At 51.8% G+C, this 13972-nt stretch overlaps 1 protein-coding gene across 1 annotated transcript in view; it reads left to right on the forward strand.

The window, feature by feature from the left end:
* Positions 1–13284, forward strand: part of MRAS (muscle RAS oncogene homolog) — a 58331-nt gene extending 45047 nt beyond the window's left edge. The window contains exons 3-6 of the mRNA XM_057740116.1: positions 4081–4234; positions 5617–5716; positions 10226–10305; positions 12036–13284. Of these exons, the coding sequence (XP_057596099.1) occupies positions 4081–4234; positions 5617–5716; positions 10226–10305; positions 12036–12135 (434 nt within the window). The 3' untranslated portion in view covers positions 12136–13284. The remainder of the gene's footprint in view (positions 1–4080; positions 4235–5616; positions 5717–10225; positions 10306–12035) is intronic.
* Positions 13285–13972: the final 688 nt, after the last annotated feature.

Here is a 13972-nt window from a genome sequence, read left to right on the forward strand (position 1 = left end):
TTTTGTGCTGAGTATTTGCTTTTAGTAAGTGGATTTAACCCATTTGCATTTACTGGCGTTCATCATAAATTTATTTCTGCCATCTTATTTCATGTCTACATTTTAAACTTTCTTATTTTTGTATAGTTTTTTTTTCGTGTTTGTTTTTGCCTTTCGTTGGATTGGTCTCATTTACTTTCTCCTGTTTTTCTTTCCTCTAATGATTAGGAAGTTTTGAGTTTTATTTCAGGTGGTTATTCTATATACATATGTGTGTGTATACTTATATTTTTCTATCAACATCTGGATGTAAGCAGTATCTTTAAACTCTTCCCAAATGAGGCAACGACTCGAGTAATAACTTATTTTTCCCCAGCCCCTACCCTCACATATGGATCATTATAGATTTTAGTTCTAAATTGTCATTCATTTTCTTCAAATTGTGTTGTAATATTTATTTAAACTTAACGCTTAGGTTTTGTTGTCTCCTTTGCACACCATCATCACCACTGTTTATAATACCACTCGTCTTTCTCTTTCATGGATCTACTTTTCACTTTGCTGGAGTATATCCTCTAAGGATTTCCTTAGAGGCTGTGGGTAATGTAATTTCTGAGGTCATCAGTGTCTGAAATGACTTCTTTTCTCTTCTGGAGGGTCCGTTTTGATTTTCAGCTCCCTGCTGAATCGTTGTTGTTGTTGTTTTAAATTCTGAATGATCGTATATTTAAATATCTTAGGTCTCTAGTTTTTGTTTTGGATAATATACACCCTCAAAACCTTTGAATATATTAATTACAATATTACCTGAGTGTCTTTTGCTGTTCAGTTCAGGCCTCCCCATCCCCACTTCAGCCGTATCCATGCCGTTTTCATCTGTTTTGTTGATTGCGGTTCTGAGTGGGATTTATTTAGGGCCAAAGGCTCAACTCCCTTTGGGTGAAGGTGCAGTCTTCGTCCCCCTCCTCTAGGAAACTGGGGAAACTGCCTCAGTCTCCCCACTGGTCCTCAGCTGGAGATCTTATTTTCTTAGCCCCTTCATTTAATATCCAGACCAAAGAATTCTAGGATATCAGAACTCAAAGCACTGAAGACCCAGAAGCCCTGCCCTGCCTTTCATACATAAGGAGACCCAGGCCCTCCTGTGTGGGGCACAGCCCGGGTCCCTGTGTCCCCCACGCCTTGCCCCTCTGCCATGCTGAGTGACTCAGGAGGATGTGCGGGGTGACGGGCTGTGGGGACCAGGTCACTTTCTCAGGCACAGTCTCAAGGCCTGAGGAGACGTGGATTCCTGAGGGCCCTGGATAGCTTGTCCTGTGGCTTTCCTTGACATCCGCACATATGCAGATGGATATATCCTACATCTGTATCTCTTGCCTCTCTTCTAAGTTTCTGACTTAAGTCTCCAAATGCCTGTTTCAAGTCCCACATAGGTGTCTGAGAGGCTCTGAAGTGTGTGTCAAAAACTGAGCCCCCCCCAAATCCTGTTTTTCACTGTCTTCCCCACCTCAGAATATGATACCACCATTGATTTGGCTCAGGCCCCAAACAGCCACCATCCTCCATGCTGTTCTCTCTCATCCCCACGTCCCCACATTTCCCTCCAGAACACCCGGCTCCTGTTGGCTTTGTCTTAGAAAGTGGCCTGAATCTGGTCATTTCTCACAGCATCCACCCACCCCATCCTCGGTCCAGCCCTCCGTCCTGTCTTGCTGATTTTTGCATAACCTCCTACCCAGTGCCCCTGCTTCTACTCTTGGTCTGGGTTTTCCCAACAACCAGGATAAACTTTTCAAATGTCCCATAGATCATTTCACTCTTTTACCCAGTCTCTGCAGTGGCCCCTTTCTTGCTTAGAATGAAGTCAGTCTTACCTCCCATCACCTGCCCCCGCCTCCTCCTCATCCTCTACTCACCCGTCCCCCTGCTTCCCCAGGCCAGTAGGCCTGCCGTCGCACACCTCCACCCACTGTGTTCCCTCTGCCTGGAATGCTCTTGCCCTTGGCCACATGGCTCCCCCACCCTCATTGCTTAGTCACTGTTCAAAAGCTTCTCCTAGAGCTGCCATCCTTCCCTGTCCAAAACGATGCCACCTTCTTCCAGTTTCCTTCAGCTGGAGCCATTGTTCTTCATAGTATGTACTCATCTTCACTGGATATAATATTATCCATTCGTTTATCTGTCTTCCTGTTAGAGTATAAGTCATATGGGAGCGAGGATTTTGCCTTATTCTGCCTGTATCCATAGTGCCTAGAACACTGTCTGATACACAGCAGGCTCCCAAATATGTCTTGAATGAATGAATAGGTGAATGAAATTGAATAGACTTCACATTCATTTATTCATTCAACTACTATTTGAGACTGTTTGTTCTAGGCTCCGAGTAGTTGAGTGACACACAAACCAGGTCCCTGCCTCTGGGAACTGACAGTCCAGCTGGGAGCCTTTTCAATGGGCAGGCAGAACAGCGCCATGAAGGGTCCACGTGAGGGTGGAGAGAGTCATGGGGGCTCAGGCAGCATAGTTCTGTGAGTCAGAGCCAGCTCACCAAGGCAAGGGGAGCAGAGAGGAGGGGTGGCTGGGGGAGGAAGTCCCAGGCCCGGAGATAAGAGAGGCACCCCAGGCGAGGATACAGGCTCACAGCAGACACTCCTATAGGCCTTCTTTGTGCCTGCACTGCTCCAAGGGCCTGAGTGCATTAACTCAAAATGGCCCCAACAGCCCCATTTAATTTTGTTTGTTATTTTATGTGTGTGTGCATGTATGTATGTATTTGCTGCTTTGGGTCTTTATTGCTGTGCACGGGCTTTCTCTAGTTGTGGCAAGCAGGGGCTGCTCTTCGTTGCAGTACACAGGTTTCTTAGTGTGGTGGCTTCTGTTGTTGCAGAGCACAGGCTCTAGGCGCTCGGGCTTCAGTAGTTGCAGCACGCAGGCTCAGAAGTTGTGGAACACGGGCTTAGTTGCTCCGCGGCATGTGAAATCTTCCCAGACCAGGGCTCGAACCCGTGTCCCCTGCATTGGCAGGTGGATTCTTAACCACTGTGCCACCAAGGACGTCCCCAAGCCCCATTTTAGGAAAGGGAGGCACAGAGAAGTGAGCTTGCCCAGGGTCACAGTCTAGGAATGAGGCATCAAACTCAGCCCAGAACCTGACTTCAAAATCTGTAACCAGCCAGCTTCACTGCCTCCAGGAGAGGGGACGTGGGTCTGGTCGGGGTAGAGCCGGGAGACTGGGGAGGGGCAGCAGGGAGTCGGACTTGCAGGCGGCTGAGGGGTTCAGATTTCACGACGCCCACAGGGCAGGAGCCAGTCAGGCTTTCAGATCTAAAAGGAGATGCCCCAGCTGTGGCTGTGAGCTCTCTGAAACAGTCAGGGAGAGCATTTTATCTCCGGAGAGTAGGCTTATGGGTGGGGGTACCGAGGGGGGATGGGTGAATTGGGGGAAAGAGCCTTTGCAGAGATGGGCCCCCCAGCTGCCCTACCTCCTACCCCAGCTCCACATCCCACCGCCCCCCGAGCAGCCGCATCCTGGGCGGTGAGGGCCCTGGCTCTCAGGGACCTGCTCCTTCCCCTCACCCTGCCTGGTGTCTGTCCTCACAGGGACTGAGGACCCTCTCTGACCCGGGATGGCCTCTTGGGGCGTCCCTCAGTCTTGACCCAGGGCTCTCCTCCTGCAGTCTGCAAGGCAGAGGCACTGTGTCCATTTTACAAAGGCGGAAACGGAGGCCCAGAGAGTCGGGTGACTTCCCCAAGAATCAGCTTGTAAGAGCTGCTGCAGGGCTCCGAGCTCAGGTCTGGGGACTCCAGAGGGATTTTGCAGCAGAGTTGATCCCTGACTTTATGAGGCTTTTCTGTAGGCAGAGAATTAAGGCCCAGGGAGCACCGTGGGTTGGAGTTGGTGGGTCCACAAAGGAGTCAGTTAGAGCCTCACGCTGAGGTGTCTGAGGCCCCATTGGACCCTTACTAAGCACAGCCTGGGAGCTCGTGGGGAGAGCTCCGTGGAGCCACCCTGGGGGCCACGACAGCAGCCTGGGGGTCCACCAGCCCTGGGGGCTCCCAGGTTGGTGGTGACAGCCCCTGAGCAGCCTCCTTCCACCCCAGTTCTGGACACGGCCGGGCAGGAGGAGTTCAGTGCCATGCGGGAGCAGTACATGCGCACGGGGGACGGCTTCCTCATCGTCTTCTCGGTCACAGACAAGGCCAGCTTCGAGCACGTGGACCGCTTCCACCAGCTCATCCTGCGCGTCAAGGACAGGTGAGGGCCGCCGGGCCAGGACCTCCCCACGCCTGGCGCAGGGTGGGCTCTGTCTGTCTGTCTGTCTGATCGTCAGTGGAAAGCTGGGGCTCGGGGGGCAGAGCTGAATTCATATCTTGGTCCCTCCGACTCCTGCCAGCTCCCACCCTAGCTCTTTCCACGTGGCCAGAGGCGTCTCCATGCATCCAAGGCTTCCAGGGGTCGGCTCCCTCCCATCTCTCCTAAACTGTCCCCACCCATGAGTCAAGGAATCAAAAATAACATCTGTTTTTCAGCTCCAATTTAACCAAATTTTATTAGTCAAAGAAAAAGTGAATTTTCTCTCCAGTGTACGTTGTAATTGGTTAAATCACATTTGACTATGAGATTTATAAGCCCCTAATTAAGGGCTCATGTTTTCCTTAGCATAATACAGAGTAGTTAAATAATTTGGGGTCTGTTTTAAGCCTAACTGGTCCCTTTAGTTACTTGGCTCTTAAAGAGGCAATGCAAAAGTAAAAGGACAAACCAATAGGAAAACTACAAGCTTTGAACAAATCTCAAAAATACAAAATTTTCGAAAATTTCAACTTTCGAAAAATCATGTTAACACCTATCTCAAAGGCCAAGTGTTAATAACTTTTCAAAGTAAAAGGGATACACACTCACACACTCACACACATACACGTAAAGCTCCAAGACACAAGTGTGGGTTAAGCCCCTGACTGTAGGAATCTCTAAAGAGAAAACATAAATGACACAGATGTGGGAAAATATTCAACCTTCTTGCTAATCGAAGAAGTGCAAGGAAGAAGAAAAAGGTAGTGTTTTTCACCCATCAAATAATTTTTTAATGAAAATACTCAGTGCTGACAAAGCTGCTGTGAGACTGGCATTTCATTCACTTCGGGACAGCAATTTGGCCACACGTGTCAATGGGAATCGTTAAGGCAGACATGCCTCTGGATCCCTCCCCTCCACTCCTGGGAGCCATCCTGATTTTGCAGCTGCCCTTTAGTGAGTGGCAACTGTGCGCCAGCCCCTGGCCCCGGCGCTCTTCACAGTCATTGCTGATGGCCACAGCAGGGTGGCCTGCATGGGTGGTGCGTCAGGCTGATTGGGAGATGGGAGGAAGCAGGTTGGGGAACCCAGCTGCTGGCCCAGTCAGTGCAGAGCCGGGGGTTCCCCGGAGGGGCCCTGCTCCCCTTGCAGCAGGCCTGAGGCTTCAAACCAAGGCAGTCAGCAGCCCCCTGCCGCCTTTTGCATTCCTGGAGATGTGGAGGGAAGACTCTGAAGTCGGCCTCAGGCCCATCACGAGTCGCTGTGTGCTGTGTCAAGCCTGAGGCGAGGGTGCCCTGCCTTCACCAGGGGGAGCTCATGAGCTGCTGTTCCTTTTTGCCCAGGGAGTCATTCCCGATGATCCTCGTGGCCAACAAGGTCGATCTGATGCATTTGAGGAAAATCACCAGGGAGCAAGGAAAGGAAATGGCGACCAAACACAATGTAGGTGGGGAGTGTGTGTGTGTGTGTGTGTGTGTGTGTGTGTGTGTGTGTGTGTGTGTGTGTGTGTGTGTGTGTTGGAGTGGGGGCTCAGGGGGTGTCAGTGCCCCCTCACTTCTGCAGTCCTGGTATATTAGAAGGAAACACAGGCCTCCCAGGTAGTGGCCTAGATCCACAGAGAGGCACATGTAATGTGTGACATTTTGTGAAACCAGACAACAGGCCAGAGAGAAAGCACCTTCTTGTCATTCATTAGAGGCCCTGCTGTAGGGAGCAGGGACCTTCACCTCCTGGCCCTGATGCATCAGGTTTTTCACCGGGCTGTGCATAGGGTGGGCTTCTGGCCCCGTCTCTGAGCCAGCGCCTGACTGTGGTCAGAGTCACTGGATCAGCATCACTGGGTCAGCGGCCGTCACTGAGCCCTGCTCTGGGCCAGGCATGGTGCTGGGGGAGCATCTACTCCTGGCAACTACACATTGAGGCACCACTGTCTCCATCAAGTGAACGAAGTGAGGTTTGCCCAGGCCACACAGTGCATGTCAGCAGACATCTTTGGGTTTTTTTTTTTCAGTTTGCGTACTGGATGATGGGGTCACTGGGCTTCTTCCCACCCCTCCCCCGTGTTAGCACAGGCGTGCCCGGCCTCGGTGGTCAGTTATGTAGACGTTCACCCAGCCTCCTGGGAAGTCTGCAGGGTTGCCCCTTCCCTCCACCCGGTGGGCCCCGCTCTGTGAGTAGGAAAAGGGGGCTCACTGCGAGTTCGTTTCGCTTGTCTCTGCCCTTCTGTGTTCATTCATGTCTTCATTCAACAGTCTTGGGCCCTGGGACACAAAGCCTCTTGCCTCAGGGTGCTTACTTCTATGGACAGAAGACAGTCAAGGAACGAAGCAAATTAGAACATGTCAGAAGGCAACATGTGCTCTGGGGGAAAGTAAATCAGGGAAGGGGGTGGGGAGTGTGACATGGAGGGGGTGCTTTTACAAATAGGTGGTCAGGGAAAGCCTTGCTGGAAAGGTACATGTCAGTGAGGACTGACAGGAGCGGAGGGAGTACGTCCTCTGGATATCTGGGGAAAGAATGTTCCAGCAGAGGAATAATCAGAGCAAAGGCCCTGAGGTGGGAGTTTGAGGAACAGCAGGCAGGTGAAAGGAGGCCACAGGGGCAAAAGCAGAAGGAGCAGGAGGGCTGAGTAGCAGGAGACAAGGTCAGAGCAGAGTGGGGGTGGGGGCTTTTTTAAGGCTTTATGGGCTTTTGCTCAGAGTGAGGGGGAACCACCAGAGGGTTTTGAGTGAGGAGTGACATGGGCCGACTCATGGCTGGACAGCTCCCCTCTGGGCCCGTGTGGAGGAAGGTCTGTGGGGGCTGCACCATAACCCAGGTACAGGCTGACGTGGACCAGGCTGGTGCTCATAGAGGTAGCAAGAGAAGTTGGATTCTGAGTTTATTTCTGAGAGCCAGCGGGATTTGTCTACAGACTGGATGTGGGATGAGAGAGAAAGGGTTTGAGGAGGATGCTGGGGTCTGGGGCGTGAGGAACTTACATGCGGAAGACCAGGGGCTTTGTTTTAGATGCTTAGTCTGAGGAGCGGAGGGGATGATGAGGTGAAGGTGTCAGCACAGCTGTCAGGTGTACTGTCTGGAGGTAGATACTGGAAAGCAGCAGCAGATGGATAGAATTTAAAGCCATGAAACTAGAGTAAATCTGAAAAGTTCTCATCACAAGAAAAAAAGTTCTATAACTATATGTGATGGATATAACTAGACATTGTGGCGATCATGTTGCAGTGTATACAAACATCGAATCATGTTGTACACATAATGTTGTATGAAACTAATGTTGTATGTCCATGATACCTCAATTTTATGTGTACACACACGCACACACATATGCAAAAAGAAAAAAGCCATAAAACCCAAGGGAAAAAAAGCCATGAAACCCCTGTAGATAGGGCAGAGGTCCTGGGATTGAGGCTGGGGACACTTCAGTGCTGTGGCTGTGGGGCGATGAGAGGAACCAGCGAAAGGGATGGAGCAGTCAGTGGTGTGTGAGGACCAGAGTGGGGTCTTGGGAGCCAAGAAAAGAGAATATCTCAAGGAGGATGGACTAGGTGAGCACTGGAACTGACCACTGGGTTTAGCATTAGACACAGGCCTCAGACAGGAACGTGCCCGCATCCTCCACTGGCCAACAACCTGAACAGAGAGAGGCCAGGAGCCCTTCCATCCCACAGCCTCGGGCTCCACGCAGTGAGTGGATGCTAAGGGCCTTCACAGACCCCTGGGTGGGTAGGTGGGTGGGTGGCCAGGGATGGGGGAAGGGCACCGCACAGGGGTAGCACCAGCCCCATTCTGCAGGTAAAAGGGAATGAGACGCAGGGGGCTGAGTGAATTCTTGGGGGCCTCTTGGTGAGGAACACCCACCCGCTCCACTAGAACCCAGCTCTCCAGTCTCTCAGCTGACGTTGCTTCTACAGCGAATGCTGCCACCTCATTTATCATTCGACCAAATGACCCCACACGCTACTGTCCTCATTTTAGAGCTCATAAGGCAAGTTCCTCTAGCTGAGCAAGGCAGGCCACCCCCCACCCAGTGCAGGAAGGTGACATTTCCTGACCCTTCGGCATAGTCAAACAGTACTACCCTTTATTGCAAGGTTTCCCTCAGTTTGTCTTATTATGACAACACCCTAGAATTCTAAGAACCCAGAAAATGCACATCAGTGTTTCTTCAGAAGCAGGACCCCCAGAAAGAAAGTGGAGGCATCTGGGAGCCTGGGGATACTACAACAGGTGTGCTTGTGAGCAGGGAGCAGGGGTCTGAGGCTCCAGGATCCTAGGGCTTACGAGCTGGCAGGATTATAGGTGGTGAAGAGGCCCTGGTAGGTGCCAGCCCCAGCTTCCCTGCTGAGTGTGCACAGGGAAGAACACTCAGCAAGATTGCACAGGACTCTGGCTCCTGGGGGCTTTGGGGGCACCTGCCACGCCTAGAAGAGGCTCCGCAGTGGACCACAACACCCCTACGTGTCTGCACCAGGCCAGGCAGGAAGCGCCACGTGCGCGTGGTTCTGATCTTGGTTCTCTGCTGGCTGCTGTGTGGCCTTGGGCAAGTACGTCACCGCTCTGAGCTTTGCCTCCCCGGCTGCAAAATGGAGAGAATTGCTTCCCTCTGAGGGTTAGCGTGAGGAGGATTAGCAAGGTCAGGGACATTGAGACCTGCAAGGCCAAACAGCCCACTGTCACCTCAGTGAGCAGCCTCCAGTCCAACAGCCTACAAGGGAAGGCAGTTTCCTCTCGAGGTTGTCAGAGGTTCAAATATTTGTCGAATGAAAATTTCGATGGTCTGAGCCATGTCCTTTGTGCTCTGCCCTTTGTGTCCGGGTCAGCCAGAGCAAGCCCCTGCTTGGAGCCACAGCAGTGTCAACATGTGGTCTCCCGCAGTGCTCATTGATGGGAAGATACTTCGTGATGTGTTCTGGGCAATCATTTACAACATGCTCCTCTAAGATAATGACTTACCCTGTTACCACCCCTCCCCCCATGCATTTAAAGCGTTGATCATTTTTATTTTCTTCACCGTGCTTTTCTTTTTCAAGTGTGTTATAATGAAATGCCTTAATTTTGTAATCAGGAGCAAGTTGTGAAAAATACCAAAGCTCTTCAGTCTAATCACGATTGATTTACCTGCATCTCATCTAGGGTAGGCCTGTGTGTGTTGTCCGGAGCCCATACTCTCACCAGAGTGTGGGGGAGCGGGGGGGAGCCTCCTGACTTTGTGGGGCCCCTATTAGAGGAGAAGACTGTGTCCTGACCTCATGGAGCCTTTGTTCTCCTCCCTGTGCCAGCCCGAGGCTTCGGGTAGATGTGGCCCTACAGGGTCCCCTTGGCCACGTCTCCCGATTACTGCTGCCTTCCAGCCGGCTGATGACTTCTCAGACTTAAGCATGCAGACACAAGCCTTCTGCAAACACGGCTGAGCTCCGGGCTCATAGATGCAGACCAAGCCAGAGCTGGGCCAGGCAGGCTGTTGGGGGCGGGGAGGCGTGCACAGACCGCTGGGATGGCCAGGGTGCAGAGTCCTGCCCAGGGCCCAGCTCCGCCTCGGCCTTTCCCACTAGCGTCCCTGCTGGAGGACCCCGGAAGAGGGGCAGAACCCCCCAACCTAGAGGAATAGACCTCAGAGAGAAAAATGGATAGAACCAGAACAGATGACAGTTTGGTAAATGAAAGTCTTCAGTCTTCAAGTGTATAAAAAGATCATTTTTATTCTATTTTGAGGGGACTCAGATATCTCTGTGACCAAAGAACAAGAGAGAACCAGGAAAGCTGTCGATAAAGCTTTGCCACCTTACAGAGTGAGAAGCCCCTGAAGGCTGGAGGTTGTAGGAGCCGGAGTTCCATGGGGGCTTCGCGGGGTTCCATGGGGGCTTCGCAGGGTTCCTCGGGACCTCTGAGCATTTGCATTTTTCGGGAACAGGGCTTTGTGGATCTCAGTAACGCTGCTTTGCCTTCCAGATCCCGTACATAGAAACCAGTGCCAAGGACCCACCCCTCAACGTGGACAAAGCCTTCCACGACCTGGTTAGAGTCATTAGGTGAGTGCGGCTCGCCTGCCTGGAAGCAGGGCCTCTGTGGCCAGGGCGACACCAGGAGCACGCTGGGCTGGAAGAGCACGGCGCCGGGTCTGAGGCCTGGGCTGGGCAGCTCTGGGCCTGGTTTGGGATTTCTTACAGTTCTGTCCATCTCTGTCCTTCCCACCCCCCTTTGCCCTCCCGCGCTCCCTATGGGTGAAGCCACAAGCTAAACAAAGTGCTTTCCTGTGAGAAGTGCCAGCTCAGCCTCCTCCCTGACCTCCCCTCTGTCCTGCCGCTCAGGCTCCCCTAGGGCAGCGCCTCCATCCTGCCCCCTGTTCTCCCAACACCGAAGCTGCCAACATGGTAAAACGTAGGCCAGTCTCCTCTTGCCTAATGTCAGAGCACCCCTGGACATTTCACCCGAACAACCAGCGTTCTGATTCTACGGCTCTGGTCACAGAGGCTTTGCACATGTGTCTCCTTGCCAGGCCCCACACACTGTCGGTCTCCCAGGACTGTCAGAAATCCCAGCCCGTGGTCTCCTGCACATTCCTTTGCATAGTCAGGCTCTAAATCTTAACCATCCCGTGCTTAGATGACGGAGACAGTGTCCTGCCTGGTCTCACTGTCCCGCGTCTTTGCTGTTGCCAAAATCGTCAACGTACAGAGCAACCTAGCCGGTGGTTCTCAGACCGCATGCATTTGGTATGTTGTCTTTGCTGGTGACCTCTAGGACTGTTGCTTAGTTGCTGAGTCACATGCAGGGCTCTGTCGCTTCCCGACCTGCCACCTCTCAGCACCCCCCCACCCCGCCCAGTGCGTGCACACACTCCCACTCACGCGCACCCCCCACCAGCTTCCTTTTCTCATTATTCCCCAGCGTGGACTGTGGTTTGCAGCCTTTCCCCTATGCTTCAGCTGGCAGTCCCGCACCTGCGAAATGATTTTCATGTGAGCATTTGCCTGGAAATGCTACCACACCAGGAGGGGTGATGTCTTGGTTATGAACCTCTAGTTCTAAGGGCAGGTTTTAGACATAGGAAAAATGAATAGGAAACATGTAAAAAGCTTTTGTACTTAGTTGACCTGTCATTTTATTTAAAATATGAAGCACAGACATAGAGGTCAACACCGCATAACATGTAACATAGCTTGTGATTGAAATAAACATAGCCACAGCATGGTATCAAGAAATCTCACCAGATGACAGGTTTTGCTCTGCTCTCTCTCCCTCCCAATTTCCCCTGCATTAGATATGATGTCCAGGCCAGGCCCTCCTCCTCCAGTGTCCAGGCCAGGCCCTCCCCCTCCCGTGCCAGAACAGGCCTCCCAGCCACAGACCCAGGGGCAAGGGAGGAGAAGGCAAGGAGAAGCAAAGCCTTTTTTGGACTATGTTGGGTCTTCACTGCTGTGGGAGGGTTTTCTCTAGTTGTGGCGAGTGGGGGCTACTCTTCATTGTGGTGTGTGGGCTTCTCAGTGTGGTGGCTTCTCTTATTGTGGAGCATGGGCTCTAGGCACACGGGCTTCAGTAGTTGCAGCATAGGGGCTCAGTAGTTGTGGTTTATGGGCTCTAGAGCACAGGCTCAGTAGTTGTGGTGCACGGGCTTAGTTGCTCTGTGGCATGTAGGATCTTCCTGGACCAGGCATCGAACCCATGTCCCCTGCATTGGCAGGTGGATTCTTAACCACGGCGCCACCAGTCCCCAAAGCCCTTTCTAAGGTGGTTATTCTGCCCTTCCTTGTCTCAAAAGGCAACAGATTCCGGAAAAAAGCCAGAAGAAGAAGAAGAAAACCAAGTGGCGGGGAGACCGGGCCACTGGCACCCACAAACTGCAGTGCGTGATATTGTGATGGCCCGAGGCCTTGGGCACAGTGACCAGGAACTGGCCAGCCCTCGGGACCCCTCCACTGCCTAACCGCACTGAAGACCATTCTAACCGTGACCCTTGGCCCAAGGACTTGGCACAGGAAGGGAGAGAGGGAGAGTGGGCAGGGAGGAGATAGAGTCTGGCTTTGCTGGAAGGGCATAGGCTGCCCCATGTCTCACCAAGGACGAGGAGGTGTTGGTAAACAGAGCAGCACCCAAGCCCCTGTGTTGATGCAGCCTGGTCCCTGCCCTCTCTTGGTGGCTGTGTCGTTTCTTTGAACTACATGGTGTGGGTTTGGTGTGGAAGTGTTTCTCCACGTACGAAAACAAGCCATGGTCAAGCTCCCCCCACCCCCGCCCCCCGTCCAGTGTCTGAGCTTGGGTGTCTTTTGTAGACTTTTAAATTATTTTAGGGATTATTATTTTTATTAAAGGGGTCTGTGCCCACTGCCTGGTGAAGTTTCAAGTCTTCAGCAGACCTCTCCGATAACACGTCTAGCATATTGTTGTTTTCTAACTGAATTTCCCCAGCCGTGCCAAAACTCAACTCAGTATGAAAATAGAGTGACTGAGAGCCCAGAAGGTCACGGGGACTGTGGTTGGAGGCCTCGGGAGAAACAGACCCTTACTCACAGCCTATATGCTGCAGAGAAGAGAAAGATGTGTACCCAGAAGGCTTTACTGTAGTTGAGGATGCAGATATTAGGGAACAACATTTTATTTTGCTGAGGGGAAATGCTGGCACATCAGTTTCAAAAGGGCTTCTCATTACCCTGGAAATGTATAAATTTTAAGTAAGCTGATTGGTGTCACAAAAGTGTTCGTATATTTTTCAGACAGTGTGGGTTAAGTTCTGTGTTCTTTGCAGCCGTGTGAGAGGGCTTTCTCCCATCACCTGTGCTGTCTGGTGCCTCTGATACAAACACACTGAACAGGCGTGTGGTGGTGGTCTGATGGTCTACACGTCGAAGTCTAACGTGGACGCCGTCTGGAAAACTCTAGTTTGTGCTAAATCTTAACCAAAAATGATCCAATACTGTTTTTACTAAAACAGCACCAAGACCTGAAGCCATTTTCCCTTTGAGTCAACTGACTCACTTCGTAAGCCCAATAAATGAGCAAAACCCCTTGAAGTATTTTCAAACTTCGTATTACAGGTTGCCTTTCTGGCACGAACTTTTGTTAACCTCTTGGATCTTAACTATACTGTATAATCAGAGGAGAAAGTAAGGGTGGGGTGATGACATGGCTCCCATACACATGTTTCTACAAGGAGCCAACCCCCCCCCCCCGCCCCCTGGTGATGCCCACCTGCCTCTCAGGTGCTGCTGGTGTGAGCCAGATGGGGGCAGGGTGGAGGGGCGGCAGGAGCCACAGTGCACCCTCGAGAGAAAGTCAAAAGATGAGGCGGCCAGTTCGTGACCTTAGTTTCCATCTGTTACAAATCAGGCCACCAAGCAAACTAGAATATCTCTAGTGGGTGGCCCGGCCATCATTTGGAGAAGGAAACCCGGGGAAAGTGAGCACCCAACTGGACATCGAGACACCTGGATTCTTCTCTAGTTCTGAAAATGTGCTGAGTTCCTAACTCAGCAAGATCACCAGCAACGTGGGGGGAGGGGGGAGCAGCCAAAAAATGAGTCTGCTGCTGAAAGAAACAGTTAGGACTTTTGTTTGTTGGAAAACTAAACTTCTTTATTTGTCTAAGTGGCCCTTTTTTTCCTGACCCTAAAAGGAAGGATAACAAAGAGCCTTCCAGATCAGGCACTTCAGAGCTTCCCAAGACCCTGTAATGCTATGGGCCTTCTAAACACTAACAGG

This window comes from Hippopotamus amphibius, chromosome 6 (genome assembly GCF_030028045.1).
Source record: "Hippopotamus amphibius kiboko isolate mHipAmp2 chromosome 6, mHipAmp2.hap2, whole genome shotgun sequence".
Lineage (NCBI taxonomy): Eukaryota > Metazoa > Chordata > Mammalia > Artiodactyla > Hippopotamidae > Hippopotamus > Hippopotamus amphibius.